Consider the following 16,798-nt stretch of genomic DNA (forward strand, 5'->3'; position numbering starts at 1 on the left):
TGATGTCTGTCTGTGTGTGGCCAGTGCTGGTAGCATCGGCAGCAGTACAGAACAGAATATGATGGACAGGCAGGCGATGTCTGTCTGTGTGTGGCCAGTGCTGGCAGCATCGGCAGCAGTACACAACAGAACATGATGGACAGGCAGGCGATGTCTGTCTGTGTGTGGCCCGTGCTGGCAGCATCGGCAGCAGTACAGAACAGAACATGATGTACCGGCAGGTGATATCTGTCTGTGTGTGGCCAGTGCTGGCAGCATCAGCAGCAGTACAGAACAGAACATGATTGACAGGCAGGCGATGTCTGTCTGTGTGTGGCCAGTGCTGGCAGCATCAGCAGCAGTACAGAACAGAACATGATGGACAGGCAGGCGATGTCTGTCTGTGTGTGGCCAGTGCTGGCAGCATCGGCAGCAGTACAGAACAGAACATGATCGACAGGCAGGCGATGTCTGTCTGTGTGTGGCCAGTGCTGGTAGCATCGGCAACAGTACAGAACAGAAAATGATGGACAGGCAGGCGATGTCTGTCTGTGTGTGGCCCGTGCTGGCAGCATCGGCAGCAGTACAGAACAGAACATGATGGACAGGCAGGCGATGTCTGTCTGTGTGTGGCCAGTGCTGGCAGCATCGGCAGCAGTGCAGAACAGAACATGATGGACAGGCAGGCGATGTCTGTCTGTGTGTGGCCAGTGCTGGCAGCATCGGCAGCAGTACAGAACAGAACATGATGGACAGGCAGGCGATGTCTGTCTGTGTGTGGCCAGTGCTGGCAGCATCGGCAGCAGTACAGAACAGAACATGATGGACAGGCAGGCGATGTCTGTCTGTGTGTGGCCAGTGCTGGTAGCATCGGCAGCAGTACAGAACAGAACATGATGGACAGGCAGGCGATGTCTGTCTGTGTGTGGCCAGTGCTGGCAGCATCGGCAGCAGTACAGAACAGAACATGATGGACAGGCAGGCGATGTCTGTCTGTGTGTGGCCAGTGCTGGCAGCATCGGCAGCAGTACAGAACAGAACATGATCGACAGGCAGGCGATGTCTGTATGTGTGTGGCCAGTGCTGGTAGCATCGGCAGCAGTACAGAACAGAACATGATGGACAGGCAGTTGATGTCTGTCTGTGTGTGGCCAGTGCTGGCAGCATCAGCAGCAGTACAGAACAGAACATGAAGTACCGGCAGGTGATGTCTGTCTGTGTGTGGCCAGTGCTGGCAGCATTGGCAGCAGTGCAGAACAGAACATGATGGACAGGCAGGCGATATCTGTCTGTGTGTGGCCAGTGCTGGCAGCTTCAGCGGCAGTACAGAACACAACATGATGGACAGGCAGGCGATTTCTGTCTGTGTGTGGCCAGTGCTGGCAGCATCGGCAGCAGTACAGAACAGAACATGATGGACAGGCAGGTGATGTCTGTCTGTGTGTGACCAGTGCTGGCAGCATCGGCAGCAGTACAGAACAGAACATGATGGACAGGCAGGTGATGTCTGTCTGTGTGTGGCCAGTGCTGGCAGCATCGGCAGCAGTACAGAACAGAACATGATGGACAGGCAGGTGATGTCTGTCTGTGTGTGGCCAGTGCTGGCAGCATCGGCAGCAGTACAGAACAGAACATGATGGACAGGCAGGTGATGTCTGTCTGTGTGTGGCCAGTGCTGGCAGCATCGGCAGCAGTACAGAACAGAACATGATGGACAGGCAGGCGATATCTGTCTGTGTGTGGCCAGTGCTGGCAGCATCGGCAGCAGTACAGAACAGAACATGATGGACAGGCAGGCAATGTCTGTCTGTGTGTGGCCAGTGCTGGCAGCATCGGCAGCAGTACAGAACAGAACATGATGGACAGGCAGGCAATGTCTGTCTGTGTGTGACCAGTGCTGGCAGCATCGGCAGCAGTACAGAACAGAACATGATGGACAGGCAGGTGATGTCTGTCTGTGTGTGGCCAGTGCTGGCAGCATCGTCAGCAGTACAGAACAGAACATGATGGACAGGCAGGTGATGTCTGTCTGTGTGTGGCCAGTGCTGGTAGCATCGGCAGCAGTACAGAACAGAACATGATGGACAGGCAGGTGATGTCTGTCTGTGTGTGGCCAGTGCTGGCAGCATCGTCAGCAGTACAGAACAGAACATGATGGACAGGCAGGTGATGTCTGTCTGTGTGTGGCCAGTGCTGGTAGCATCGGCAGCAGTACAGAACAGAACATGATGGACAGGCAGGTGATGTCTGTCTGTGTGTGGCCAGTGCTGGCAGCATCGGCAGCAGTACAGAACAGAACATGATGGACAGGCAGGCGATGTCTGTCTGTGTGTGACCAGTGCTGGCAACATCGGCAGCAGTACAGAACAGAACATGATGGACAGGCAGGCTATGTCTGTCTGTGTGTGGCCAGTGCTGGCAGCATCGGCAGCAGTGCAGAACAGAACATGATGGACAGGCAGGCGATGTCTGTCTGTGTGTGGCCAGTGCTGGCAGCATTGGCAGCAGTACAGAACAGAACATGATGGACAGGCAGGCGATGTCTGTCTGTGTGTGGCCAGTGCTGGCAGCATTGGCAGCAGTGCAGAACAGAACATGATGGACAGGCAGGCGATGTCTGTCTGTGTGTGGCCAGTGCTGGCAGCATCGGCAGCAGTACAGAACAGAACATGATGGACAGGCAGGCGATGTCTGTCTGTGTGTGGCCAGTGCTGGCAGCATTGGCAGCAGTGCAGAACAGAACATGATGGACAGGCAGGTGATATCTGTCTGTGTGTGGCCAGTGCTGGCAGCATCAGCAGCAGTACAGAACAGAACATGATGGACAGGCAGGTGATGTCTGTCTGTGTGTGACCAGTGCTGGCAGCATCGGCAGCAGTACAGAACAGAACATGATGGACAGGCAGGTGATGTCTGTCTGTGTGTGGCCAGTGCCGGCAGCATCGGCAGCAGTACAGAACAGAACATGATGGACAGGCAGGTGATGTCTGTCTGTGTGTGACCAGTGCTGGCAGCATCGGCAGCAGTACAGAACAGAACATGATGGACAGGCAGGTGATGTCTGTCTGTGTGTGGCCAGTGCTGGCAGCATCGGCAGCAGTACAGAACAGAACATGATGGACAGGCAGGCGATATCTGTCTGTGTGTGGCCAGTGCTGGCAGCATCGGCAGCAGTACAGAACAGAACATGATGGACAGGCAGGTGATGTCTGTCTGTGTGTGGCCAGTGCTGGCAGCATCGGCAGCAGTACAGAACAGAACATGATGGACAGGCAGGCAATGTCTGTCTGTGTGTGACCAGTGCTGGCAGCATCGGCAGCAGTACAGAACAGAACATGATGGACAGGCAGGTGATGTCTGTCTGTGTGTGGCCAGTGCTGGCAGCATCGGCAGCAGTACAGAACAGAACATGATGGACAGGCAGGCAATGTCTGTCTGTGTGTGGCCAGTGCTGGCAGCATCGGCAGCAGTACAGAACAGAACATGATGGACAGGCAGGTGATGTCTGTCTGTGTGTGGCCAGTGCTGGTAGCATCGGCAGCAGTACAGAACAGAACATGATGGACAGGCAGGTGATGTCTGTCTGTGTGTGGCCAGTGCTGGCAGCATCGGCAGCATTACAGAACAGAACATGATGGACAGGCAGGCTATGTCTGTCTGTGTGTGACCAGTGCTGGCAGCATCGGCAGCAGTACAGAACAGAACATGATGGACAGGCAGGCGATGTCTGTCTGTGTGTGGCCAGTGCTGGCAGCATCGGCAGCAGTACAGAACAGAACATGATGGACAGGCAGGCGATGTCTGTCTGTGTGTGGCCAGTGCTGGCAGCATCGGCAGCAGTACAGAACAGAACATGATGGACAGGCAGGCAATGTCTGTCTGTGTGTGACCAGTGCTGGCAGCATCGGCAGCAGTACAGAACAGAACATGATGGACAGGCAGGTGATGTCTGTCTGTGTGTGGCCAGTGCTGGTAGCATCGGCAGCAGTACAGAACAGAACATGATGGACAGGCAGCTGATGTCTGTCTGTGTGTGGCCAGTGCTGTCAGCATCGGCAGCAGTACAGAACAGAACATGATGGACAGGCAGGTGATGTCTGTCTGTGTGTGGCCAGTGCTGGCAGCATCGGCAGCAGTACAGAACAGAACATGATGGACAGGCAGGTGATGTCTGTCTGTGTGTGGCCAGTGCTGGCAGCATCGGCAGCAGTACAGAACAGAACATGATGGACAGGCAGGCGATGTCTGTCTGTGTGTGGCCAGTGCTGGCAGCATCGGCAGCAGTACAGAACAGAACATGATGGACAGGCAGGCGATATCTGTCTGTGTGTTGCCAGTGCTGGCAGCATCGGCAGCAGTACAGAACATGATGTACCGGCAGGTGATATCTGTCTGTGTGTGGCCAGTGCTGGCAGCATCGGCAGCCGTACAGAAAAGAACATGATTGACAGGCAGGCGATATCTGTCTGTGTGTGGCCAGTGCTGGCAGCATCAGCAGCAGTACAGAACAGAACATGATGGACAAGCAAGAGATGACTGAATGTGTACGGCAGCAGAACATGATGGATATGCAGGCAGATTCTGTAGCCCATGTAATCACTGGCATCAGTTGAAGGTGTATGAAAATCTTTACTGATATATGTCTGATGCATCACAAATTAAAGTTTTTTTTTACACTTCTGGAATAAAATCTAGCCTGCTTTGGTGTGACAAAGTCACCTGCTGCGCTGACGACACTTTATTATTGTACACCCATGGAAACTTGACCAATTTTTGCCTTTGGTTCTATCTGCAGACTTAGAAAGGTCAAGTCTCAAGGAATCTACTAGAGAAAGGACAGAGTCCAGGTACGATTGACTCTGGCTGTTCAGGCGGTGCATCGCTGTTTGCTAATGTACATTAGGTTGGTTAAGCAGCTGATAACACATTTGGTCCATTGTCAGGGGATCACGCAGATATCGATTCGCTGTTACCAAGTTGTCATGAACCAGCAATCCACTACCTACAATCTTCAGGACAATTACACAACTGAATGACAATTGATGGACAAGGCCACAGCTGCTTTCTCTACGAGGCACGGATATTGGGGAATTCACAGTGAACGTATAGCATATACACATCCGATTCCAATGCATGGAATGTATTCTCCGGTACGGTCACCGCCAAGATCCGCAATAACCCAAGGAAACTAGCTGCCTCCATCAGTCGCTTATACAGGCCAATTATGCACCCGTTACAGGTAGCGTATGGCTTCAGGGGTGCAGTTTACAAAACAAGAGGAACAAAGCTATTAAATTTTATATATTTAATCCGAAAAGTAGGCAGTGTTTATAAAAAAATATACAAAATATATTACAAAGGGGGACAAAATAATACAGCATATACAATTACATAAAATAAAAAGGGATAACAAAAGAATAGTATTAAACCTGTGGTGGCAGGAATGGCTCTGATCTTTATGGAGGGAAACTCTCCTTTGATTATGGATTAGAACAATAGTGAACTGTATCTTCCAGGACTGAACAATGACAATAATTCAAAATCTTCTTTTATTAGATTAAAGTCCCGCCCACTTACCTGCCATTGGTGATCTCAGAGGGGGAGCACCTGGATGTCCCAGGCATGAGATATTAATGCCATATTTCCTATCATGATTTTAGCTTTTAGATTTTAGGAAACATGGAATATATATCATCATCCTTCTGGCCGATATTAATTTGTGACTGATGCACCAACTGCCCATTAATGTAAATAAATTCATTACATTCACCACTTCGTCACGACACCGATAATATGTATCCCATAACTATAGGACCTACACCAGTCACAAAAAAATAATATTCATAACTGGACTTCGGCTCCAAAAAGTCTCTTTGTAATTCTTTTGAAGACAGTAAGAGTTATCTATGGAGGTGACACATTTGTCGCTTCCCAAACTCCTGTACAGACTTCTTGTCTGCTCTGCATCAGATAACCCACTTCAATTACCTGTTCACAGCAGGGAGGTAATAGTTGAATATGGATTGGAATGAAGTGTGAGCCCTTTTTCCCTTCCCAGGTTATAATTAAGCCATGTTTAAATGTTCTATATGAGGGTGACACGTCCACTCTCAAGAGACGGTTTAGCTATTGGTCTCAGTTTACCATTACATGAATACCATTTTCATATTTTCTGAAGAGAAAATTTGCATATGCCTCTTGATGCATCCCATTATTTTATTGGCCTTGGCTGCAGCTGCCTGACACTGGTCACTAAAGCTGAGTTTGCCGTCGAGCCATACACCCAAATATTTTTCAGTGACAGTTTTACCCAGTAATAATGTCCCCCATCCTGGACCCCATCCTGTAATAATGTTTCTCATCCTATGCCCCTTCCTATTATAACTAACAAAAGACTAACCGTCACTTGCAAACAGAACACTACAGGTGCATACTAAGAGTAGACAACTCCATACATAACTAAAAAATAAAGTTTTGTGTGATGAATGATACAGCTTATACTCTTAATCAGCCAGACGATTAGATCTGTTAGGCCAAGAGAAATGCACTATTGTGTTTGTGTGACATGTAAATGTACGTGTATTTCTATGGCTTGTCAAGAAGAACAGACCAGTATTTGTATGACCCTGATTGTTGTCTTCTCTTTGATTCTGAAACAATGATATTTATTTACAAGAGCCCCTGCGATACCAACCATGTAAATTGATTAGCTCAAACAATGAGACCTGTGAGTAATGCCCTCCCTAACCTCTTGACACTGTGGATGTGTACTTAAAAAGGAAGATATGCCTCTGTAGCAGGCAGGGAGACTTGACACAGAAATTGGAAAGAGACTTTACAGGGAGAGTCAAGGTTCAGAATCTCTGAGACCAGCTTGGTAGTATGGCTTTAACCAAAGAGACACAGATTTGGATTCTACATGATTCCGGACTAAGGATATATGGCCCTGACTGGAAAGATACAGATCTGCTCCATTGACCATCAGAGAACTCATGGATACATTTGGGGAGACCAGGTTGGTACGATGACATCACCTGGCCCCATGGATATGTTGTTTGGAGTTGCCAGGTGGGACCCTCCGGTCACCTGGAACCCACGGAAACATTCGGAGAAGCCAGATTTGGACCCGCTGGTCATCTGGACCCATGGAAACTCTCGGAGAGGCCAGGGTGGGACCCTCGGGTCCCCTGGCCTTGCACCTCGATGGACTGCTAGTTTCGCAAGCTTGCCGCTACCTTCTCTCTGTGGGGACCCACCAGAAGTGTGGGGCTACTGGTTGAGGTAGTCGGCCCTGGAAGTCCCAAAGTCGCAGTTGTTCTATCCCAGGCGGGCGGAGAAGGAAGGGTGAGACTGTGTAATTTTGCACCATCTTTGGTATTTGCTGGGACTGTTCTGTGTTTATTGTCCGTTTTGTAGTTCAATAAAGTATTGCCACGCTGTGTTACCATCACCCTGTGTTGTCTGAGTGTCTGTCTAGTATTACGCCCACGGAAGACCCCGTTTCTTCACATTTTTTTTTTCATAAAGTGCAAAAATTCATATATGATTTAAAATAATTGATGTTCTACATAAATACCTGTTCTATAGATCTAAATACCATCCATGATTCCCAGTTTATAAGAACGATCCCCAGTATACAGCAATGTGCAAGTCTTAAAGTATGAGACGTGACAATTATTACATAGTCTGGAGGTGGCACTTACTGGACGGCGCTCTGTCATTATTTTATCATTGAACTTTTTTTTTATCCTTTCAGCACAAGATCGGAAGCGGCTAAATCACTCTTGAAATTAAGAAAGCCCCACAAAAAATTAAAAAAGACCCGCCTGAGATTAGAAATGTCCCCTGTAAAATTAGAAATGTCATCTCTGAACATTGATATCTACCCCAAGACCTGGGACCCTGAGGCCATGCCGGAGCTCGGCTGTAAGGTAATGTGCGGAGCCCCTATGACGTGTGGCTGGAGGACATGGGACAGGAGGGGTCACGTATCTTCTTCTATCCTCTGTAGAAAGTTCTTGTCTCGGACACATCCAGCGAGTTCTCGGAAATTGTCAGCAGCTTCTCCAAGACGGTCAGCGGTCACGAGGTGAAGAGGATGTGGCGTATCCAGAACAAATCTCTTTGGCAGATGTTCCATTGGTACGTCCGCTCTTCACCATCACATCTGGCAGGGGGTTAATATGTGCCCCGTGAAGAGAGGTGTAGATTATAAGAGGCAGCAATGTACTGGGATGCCCTTCACTATGGGTGGCAGGACCTTACAGATAGAGGATGTCCCTGCTCTCGGTGGCCCCATCTCTTCATTATGGGTGGCAGGATCTTACATATAGAGGATGTCCCTGCTCTCGGTGGCCCTAACCCTTCATTATGGGTGGCAGGACCTTACATATAGAGGATGTCCCTGCTCTCGGTGGCCCCATCTCTTCATTATGGGTGGCAGGACCTTACATATAGAGGATGTCCCAGCTCTCGGTGGCTCCATCCCTTCACTATGGGTAGCAGGACCTTACAGATAGAGGATGTCCCTGCTCTCGGTGGCTCCATCCCTTCACTATGGGTAGCAGGACCTTACAGATAGAGGATGTCCCTGCTCTCGGTGGCTCCATCCCTTCACTATGGGTAGCAGGACCTTACAGATAGAGGATGTCCCTGCTCTCGGTGGCTCCATCCCTTCACTATGGGTAGCAGGACCTTATAGATAGAGGATGTCCCTGCTCTCGGTGGCTCCATCCCTTCACTATGGGTAGCAGGACCTTACAGATAGAGGATGTCCCTGCTCTCGGTGGCTCCATCCCTTCACTATGGGTAGCAGGACCTTACAGATAGAGGATGTCAACAGGGATCCTATTTCTTTACTTTTATGGCTTTTTTTTGCAATTTTGATTTTAAGGCAAAAGGAACACATGAAGAAAGTCAATCAGGGACAAGACGTGAAGGAAATCCAGTTGTTTCATGGCACAGATAGTAAACACATCGATGACATCTGCGATCAGAATTTTGATTGGCGCATCTGTGGCACCCATGGCATCGTGTATGGACAAGGTAGGAAGCAGCATCCAACAATAAATGCCCTGATTGTTGGACTGTTTTTTTCCCATTTATGACACTGCAGAGACTGGGTCCTGGCTTCCAGAACCCCATTCTGGGGGGCATTTGGGGTTGCACTATACTGGGAATCCAAGTAGCCAATCAGATGCAACCCTTTTAGACTCTATAGTAAGTATACCGGACCCTTTAAATTTGTGCTATGCTATTCTAAAGCTAGAGGATGCACTGACATCCATTGTATGTAAATGCCTTCAACCATTTTTGGAACTATCAAAGATCACAGACTGGAGGTCGCGCTGAACACGCGCGCTGTTGCCTTTTTTGTCACAAACAGCCCTCTGCTGCCCCCTATCGTCCAGACAATTATGTAAGTGACCAACGATTAATGGAGGAGGCTGTGGGTGCTTCCACTAGTAGGCCGGTTATTGGAGAACTAACAGTGAGCGCATAGTATATGCACCTCTAATTCCAACGCATGGAATATATTTATACCCCAGTACGGTCACTGCTAACTCCACGATAACCCAAATAAGATTATTAGTTGCCATCACCAATTGTTTATAGGCCGATTGGACGTCTGACAGGTTGCGTATGGCTTTCAGGAGTGCGGTTTACAGAACAAAAGGAACAGAGTTATTACATTTTATATTTAATCCAGAACGATAGACAGTATTTGTAAAAAATATACAAAAGATTTTACAAAGGGGACAAAACAATACAGAATATACAATTAGAGGAAATAAACAGGATTAATAAAATGAATTTACTAAACGCTGATCACGAGATGATTCAGCTTAGTGAATGGAAGCAATCCAATTGTAAATGTGGATCATGCCTACAGTGATATGTATCTTTTGACATTGAACACAGATCATAATTCGTTTTGTCCTTTTATCAGCACCTAAGTGCCCACCTACACCCCCCCCCTAGCCTTGATGACTCACAACAGGGCTGGTCATGGGATGTGGCTTCAGTTTCAGAAAATTATGATATTCCCAACATTCAAAATATCTTCACTCCTAGCGATCACAGGAGTTCGATATCGCCATCATATTTTTTATCGGGATTTTACCTTTTCATAGATAGGAAACATCGCATGGCTGTTGTCAGCGATCTGTTTACTATTGATTTGGGGCTTATATGCAGGTGTCACAGTTCTGAAAAAATATGCATATTCTTCTCTAATTAGTCCTGAAGATGAAGATGTATGTTCAATCAATATCGGATCTATACAAACTCCAATATTCATAACTGCACATTGGAAACACAAAGCCTGGGGAAGTTCTTTCATCATAGTTAGCTCATCCTGGAGAAGAACCTACTGCTCCTCCTCTAATCAAACAAACACCAGACTTCATGTCCATTTCCAGCAAATATACCAGTCTTAATTACCTGTCCACATCACTGAATCTGGGCTTCCAAAAGGAGTCTTAATTAGTTTTGTCACTTCTTAGCTATAAGTAATTTCCTGTGTAATTTCAACTGTGTAATTCTACTTCAGGGAGGCTCTTAGATTGTAAGCTCTTTTCTTTGAGATTTTATGGAACTTCATTTTTTTATGACAGAGCCCTTCTGCACTTGTCTGCACTTGTGACTCCATAAAAATAGGAAGACCCCTGGTATGGAACTTCAAGGGTTCTTAAGTGGATGCACTCAAATTCCCTAACTTTTAAAAGACACCTCAAATAGGTACTTACATCTAAATGGAGACAGAACCCCTTTAAGAATGTGAATAGAAAGCATTGTAATTTTAATAGATAGGACACTTTTCAGGTTAGTTTCTTTGTTTGCAGTTATATCAGTGATCTATAAGCTTTTAATATTGCGTGTAATACAGTTATTTCTCCCACCATGACCAGCCACCTCAGGTGTTTATCAAGTGTGATATTTTACTGAAGTCATCACTCAGGAGTTTCTGGTAACCTGTCCTTGTTCTCCCCATAGGAAGCTACTTTGCTCGAGACGCCTCGTACTCCCATAACTACTCCATGCCGACGTCTAGCGGATCACGGGCGATGTTCGTAGCTCGTGTTCTGGTGGGAGACTACATAATGGGGAACCCCCAAATGAAACGTCCACCGCTGAGACCCGGCAGCAGCACCCGGTACTATGACTCCTGTGTGGACGACACCACCGACCCTTCCATCTTTGTGGTGTTTGAGAAGCATCAGATCTACCCGGAATATCTCCTGGAGTATGATGAGGAGAAGAAATGTTAAAATGCTAAATGTAGAACCGGCAATGACATTACATCTATCACAATGCACACCAGGAAGAGGGGTGGTAGATAGAGCCAATGGGGCCCTTCAGCTTGAGGATAGTGGGCACTGGGGCCCCTTTTTACCATGCACAGCACTTGTCCTTCCACTAGATGGAAAGCTTTCTGGACTATATCCAGCCCTGCTCTCGAATATCTGAACTTAGGTCCATCTTGTTTGAGCAGAACTGGCAAAAAAACTCTTCCAGCCCTTATACAATATCCCCTTCACCACCACCACCCCTGAATATTGTGTAACCATGTCAGCAATTTTCTTAACCCCTTCACGACAGGGTCAATTTCCGTTTTTGAGTTTCCGTTTTTTCGTCCCCTTCTTCCCAGAGCCATAACTCTTTTATGAGGGCCTGTTTTTTACGGGACGAGTTGTACTCTTGAATAACACCGTTCATTTTACCACATGCACCAGTGCACTGAAAAAACGGGAAAAAAATTCCAACTGCGGTGAAATTGTGAAAGAAGTGCAATTCTGAAATTGTTTTTTTGGGAATTGTCTTTGTGGTGCACATTTTGTGGTAAAAATGACATAGTAATAGGATTCTCCTCCTTTTTTGTGGAATTGCGGCCGCCAACAAAGTGTAATTTTGTTGTTCTTGATTTTTTTTTCCCATTTATGGTGTTTACTGATCTGGTTAATTGTTTTTATATTTTGATGGATCGGACTTTTCTGAAAAAATGTGTATTTTTTTATATTTTTAATATCTTTATTTTCAATGGGGTAAAAGGGAGGGTGGTGATTGGAACTTAGAGGGTTTTTTTTTTTTCTTCATATTTTTAAAAACTTTTTTTGTCTTTTTTTTTTTTTTTACTTTTTACTGTTATTGTTAGCTCCCGAAGGGGACTTGAAGATGCAATCGTCTGATCGCTTGTGCTATATACAGCTGTCATGACAACCCATCGGCAACCCTGATCACGTCATGGGCGTGCCGATTGGCTGAGAGAATGACGCGGCCCCAAGCCGGCGCATGTTAAATGCCGCAGTTAGAGATTGTCAGGAGCACTTAACAGGTTAACAATCCCGGACAGAGCACCGTTCCACTCGTGATTGTTAGCAGCAGTTCCTGACTGCAATACACAGCCATCAACTGCCGGGTGTGGAGCGGGCTCGCTGCGTGAGCCCGCTCCATACACCTGCTTCCGACTTCAGCCGTACATGTACGACCGATGTCAGGGTGAAAGGGTTAAAAGCTTCTTTTCCAATAAAAGAACAACAACAACACGAGTTGGATTATAACCCAGAATTATTTGATGGTTTTCTGTCTTTATACACTGTTGTCCCAAATGCAAATTATTTTTTGTTTCCTCTTCTTGATATTGATAAAGAAAAGACTGTATGTATTGTTAAAGCTAGTATTTAACTTTTAAACTCCACCATAGCCATCCGCTGAAAAAAAAAATACAGAAAGGAAATTATCATGCAATACACACTGTTACTTGGTAATGATTCTCAACTTTCCTTAATATATAAATCACAATTTCAAAATGGAATATAGAAACACTTAAGAACACGCAAAGACAGATGTCCACCAAGGCCAAATCTACCTTTTCTGCTGCCAGAGGCAAAAATTCAAATGTAGTCCCTCCCTGCATTGCAACTTAAACCTGCAGTGAAGAAATGCAATTCCATATTTGTTTTTTTGGGTTTTACCATTATGATATTAATTCATTATTATTCAGTCTGCTTAGGTGACTTGAACCTGAGATCAGCTGATCACTTATACCCCAGTACAGCAGAATAAAGTACAAATCACTGCCTCCTATGAAGGAATACAGCAACAGAACCACTATCAGTACATGGATACAGCACAAGAACCTCCATAAGTACATGAATGAATCACCAAAACCATCATAAATACATGAAAACAGCACCAGAACAACCATCAGCACAAGAATGCATCACCGTAATCACCATCAATATATGAATAAAGCAATAGATCAACTATTAGTGCAAGAATCTTCAACCAGAACCACCATCACTACATGAATACATCACCAGAAAAACCATCAGTGCAGAAATACAGCACCAGAACCACCATCAGTAAATGAAAACAGCTTCAGAATCCCATCAGCACATGAATGCATTACCAGAACCACCATATGTACATGAATATAGCACCGTAATAACCATCAGTACATGAATACTGTGCAGGAACCAACTAGAGGGACGGCCCTTTTAGACTTAATATTAACTAACAGGCCAGACAGAATAACTGAGGTGCAGGTCGGGGGGCACCTGGGAAATAGTGACCACAACATTATACAATTCCACATGTGCTTCAGTAGGGAGCCCAGCAAGGGAGTCACAAAAACACTGAACTTCAGCTAAGAGATGCCCTTCACCTTATAGACTGGGATAGTATCTTCAGTAATAGGAGCACGGATAGAAAATGGGAAATTTTCAAAGCAGTCCTACATAGTCACTGTAGAAGGTACATACCTTATGGGAATAAAAGGGCTAGGAATAGGAGGAAGCCAATGTGGCTAAATAAGGAAGTCAAGAGGGCAATGAAAAACAAAAAAAGGGCTTTCGGTAAACTTAAACAAGAAGGCAGCGAGGAAGCGCTAATATCTTATAGGGAAAAAAACAAAATCTGTAAGAAACAAATAAGAATAGCAAAAGAGGAGACAGAGAGACTAATTGCCAAGGAAAGTAAAACCAATCCCAAACTGTTCTTTAACTATATAAACAGTAAAAGGATTAAAACTGATGGCGTTGGCCCATTGAAAAATAACCTGGGTAAAATCATAGAGGGCGATGAGGGTAAAGCGAACCTACTCAATAGCTTCTTCTCCACTGTTTTCACAAAAGAAAACAATTTATCGGAGGAAATGCAGAGTGATAAAGTAAACCCTCCGCTAAATATCACCCACCTAACCCAGGAGGAAGTTCAGAAACGCCTAAATAATATCAAAATAGACAAGTCACCAGGCCCAGATGGCATACACCCCCGGGTACTAAAAGAATTAAGTAATGTGATAGACAGGCCGCTGTATCTTATATTCAAGCAGTCTTTATGGACAGGGACTGTCCCACTAGACTGGCGCCAAGCAAATGTGGTACCAATATTCAAAAAGGGGTCTAAAAGTGACCCTGGGAACTATAGAGCAGTCAGCTTAACGTCTGTTGTGGGTAAATTGTTTGAAGGATTTCTTAGAGATGCTATTGTAGAATATCTTAATGATAATAACTGTCTAACTCCATATCAACATGGATTCATGAGGGATCGCTCCTGATGGCCTTCTACGAGGAGGTGAGCTTACAGCTGGACCGGGGAGAGTCAGTGGATGTTGTAGACCTTGACTTCTCCAAAGCGTTTGATACCGTGCCACACAAAAGGTTGGTATATAAAATGAGAATGCTTGGTCTGGGGGATAATGTGTGCGAGTGGGTAAATAGCTGGCTGAGTGATAGAAAGCAGAGGGTGGTTATCAATGGAGTAAGCTCAGGGGGTGTCAGGGTTACTAGCGGGGGGCCTCAAGGGTCTGTCTTGGGCCCTATATTATTTAATATATTTATTAATGATCTAGTGGAAGGGTTGCATAGTAAAATAGCAATATTTGCAGATGATACTAAACTTTGTAAAGTAGTTAATACAGATGAGGATAGGGCACAGCTACAGGAGGATTTAGATAAATTGGGGAGTTGGGCCAAAAAATGGCAAATGGAGTTCAATGCCGATTAATGTAAGGTCATGCACATGGGAAAGAAAAACAGCAGTCACCCATACATATTAAATGGGAAACCGTTGGGGAAATCTGACATGGAGAAGGACCTGGGCGTCTTGGTTAATAGCAAATTAAATTGGAGTGCCCAGTGTCAGGCAGCAGCTGCGAAGGCAAATAGAGTCATGGCATGCATCAGAAGAGGAATAGGGGCATATGATGAGAGCATTGTTCTTCCTCTGTATAAAGCGCTGGTAAGGCCGCACTTAGAATATTGTGCACAGTTCTGGGCTCCGGTGCTCAGGAAAGACATATTGGAGCTAGAGAGGGTACAAAGGAGGGCGACTAAGGTAATAAAGGGAATGGAGGGACTAGAATACCCAGAGAGGTTGTCAAAATTAGGCCTATTTACGTTGGAAAAGAGAAGGCTTAGGGGAGACCTCATAAACATGTATAAATACATCAGGGGGCAGTACAGAGATCTCTCCCATGACCTGTTTATACCAAGGATGGTGACAAAGACGAGGGGGCACACTATGCGTCTGGAGGAAAGGAGGTTCCTGCACCAGCATAGAAGGGGATTCTTTACGGTCAGAGCCGTGAGACTCTGGAACTCTCTGAGAGAGGAAGTGGTGATGTCCAACTCACTTAATGAGTTCAAGAGAGGCCTGGACGCCTTTCTTGAGAACAATAAAATTACATCTTATGCTTAGTTAATTAATCCAGGGATTTAATCTGACTGCCAGATTGGTGTCGAGAAGTGAATTTTTCCTCAATGATGTAAATTGGCCTATACCGCATGGTATAGGAATAGCTGCAGTGCACAAGAAATAGGCTGAACTGGATGGACGCCTGTCTTTTTTCGGCCTTATAAACTATGTAACTATGTAACTATGTAATACATCACCAGAACCACCATCAGATCAGTACATGAATACATCATCAGAAGCACTATCAGTGCATGAATACATCATCAGAAGCACTATCAGTACATGAATACAGCACCATGACCACCATTAGTACACAAATACAGCACTGAGGTGAACAGCCATGTCACTTCAGTGCATACCCAAAAACACGGCCAACAGAAGAGACCTGTGGCTTATCAGTCAGACTGAAATCCCCATAATGGGGGAGGGGGACCTTCTTGTATCAGATCCACTTCTGCTTTAAAAGGCCACAGAGATAGTTCTTGATTACAAGGTTACACTACACTCAACACAAAATTCATGATGTCCTCAGTCAGCTACAACCTAGACACATTTCACATTTCAATGGCCTATCAACTTCAACTTGAATGTGCTGTTCTCATGCTTCAAATGTAGAAATCACGGGATGTACAGTTTAGAATCTAGCTTCGCTGCTGCCACTGGTTTCAAGCGATGGGAAAGATGCGGAAAGTGAATTATTTTTACATTTTCTAAAAAAAAAGGATACATAGCATACATATGATTGCGTTGCTCTGATGCAATAGGAAACAGCAGGGTTTGATCATGTCTTCAATGATCCCATTTCTAACCAGATTTTGAGTTTGTTGTAGATGGATCCAGATACCAAGAGGCTGGTCAAATTTACATTGGATATGCTGTGGGTACATAGCATGATGTAATAAAAGTTGTATAACTCCCTCCTCACCTGTTGGCACAGTAGGCAGATTTTAAGGCACTAACTCAGGCGTGTAGGGCGGCAAAGAGTAAGACGGCCAATGTGTCTATGGACAATAATGATGCTTTTGGAACTTCTCATGATTATGGTCCAAAATAGGAAGTTAAATCTTTCCTAACATCAAATGAGAAACCCTTTGAAAATGCAGAGCATGTGCAAGCCCTG

General features: G+C 45.7%; 1 protein-coding gene across 1 annotated transcript in view; it reads left to right on the top strand.

Annotated features, from left to right (window-relative positions):
• Window positions 1–12,002, top strand: part of LOC141164848 (zinc finger CCCH-type antiviral protein 1-like) — a 97,832-nt gene extending 85,830 nt beyond the window's left edge. The window contains exons 10-13 of the mRNA XM_073650470.1: window positions 7,736–7,910; window positions 7,991–8,121; window positions 8,873–9,024; window positions 10,975–12,002. Of these exons, the coding sequence (XP_073506571.1) occupies window positions 7,736–7,910; window positions 7,991–8,121; window positions 8,873–9,024; window positions 10,975–11,249 (733 nt within the window). The 3' untranslated portion in view covers window positions 11,250–12,002. The remainder of the gene's footprint in view (window positions 1–7,735; window positions 7,911–7,990; window positions 8,122–8,872; window positions 9,025–10,974) is intronic.
• Window positions 12,003–16,798: the final 4,796 nt, after the last annotated feature.

Source organism: Phyllobates terribilis, unplaced genomic scaffold, assembly GCF_046119375.1.
Source record: "Phyllobates terribilis strain yellow unplaced genomic scaffold, ASM4611937v1 Scaffold_10__3_contigs__length_209671492, whole genome shotgun sequence".
NCBI lineage: Eukaryota > Metazoa > Chordata > Amphibia > Anura > Dendrobatidae > Phyllobates > Phyllobates terribilis.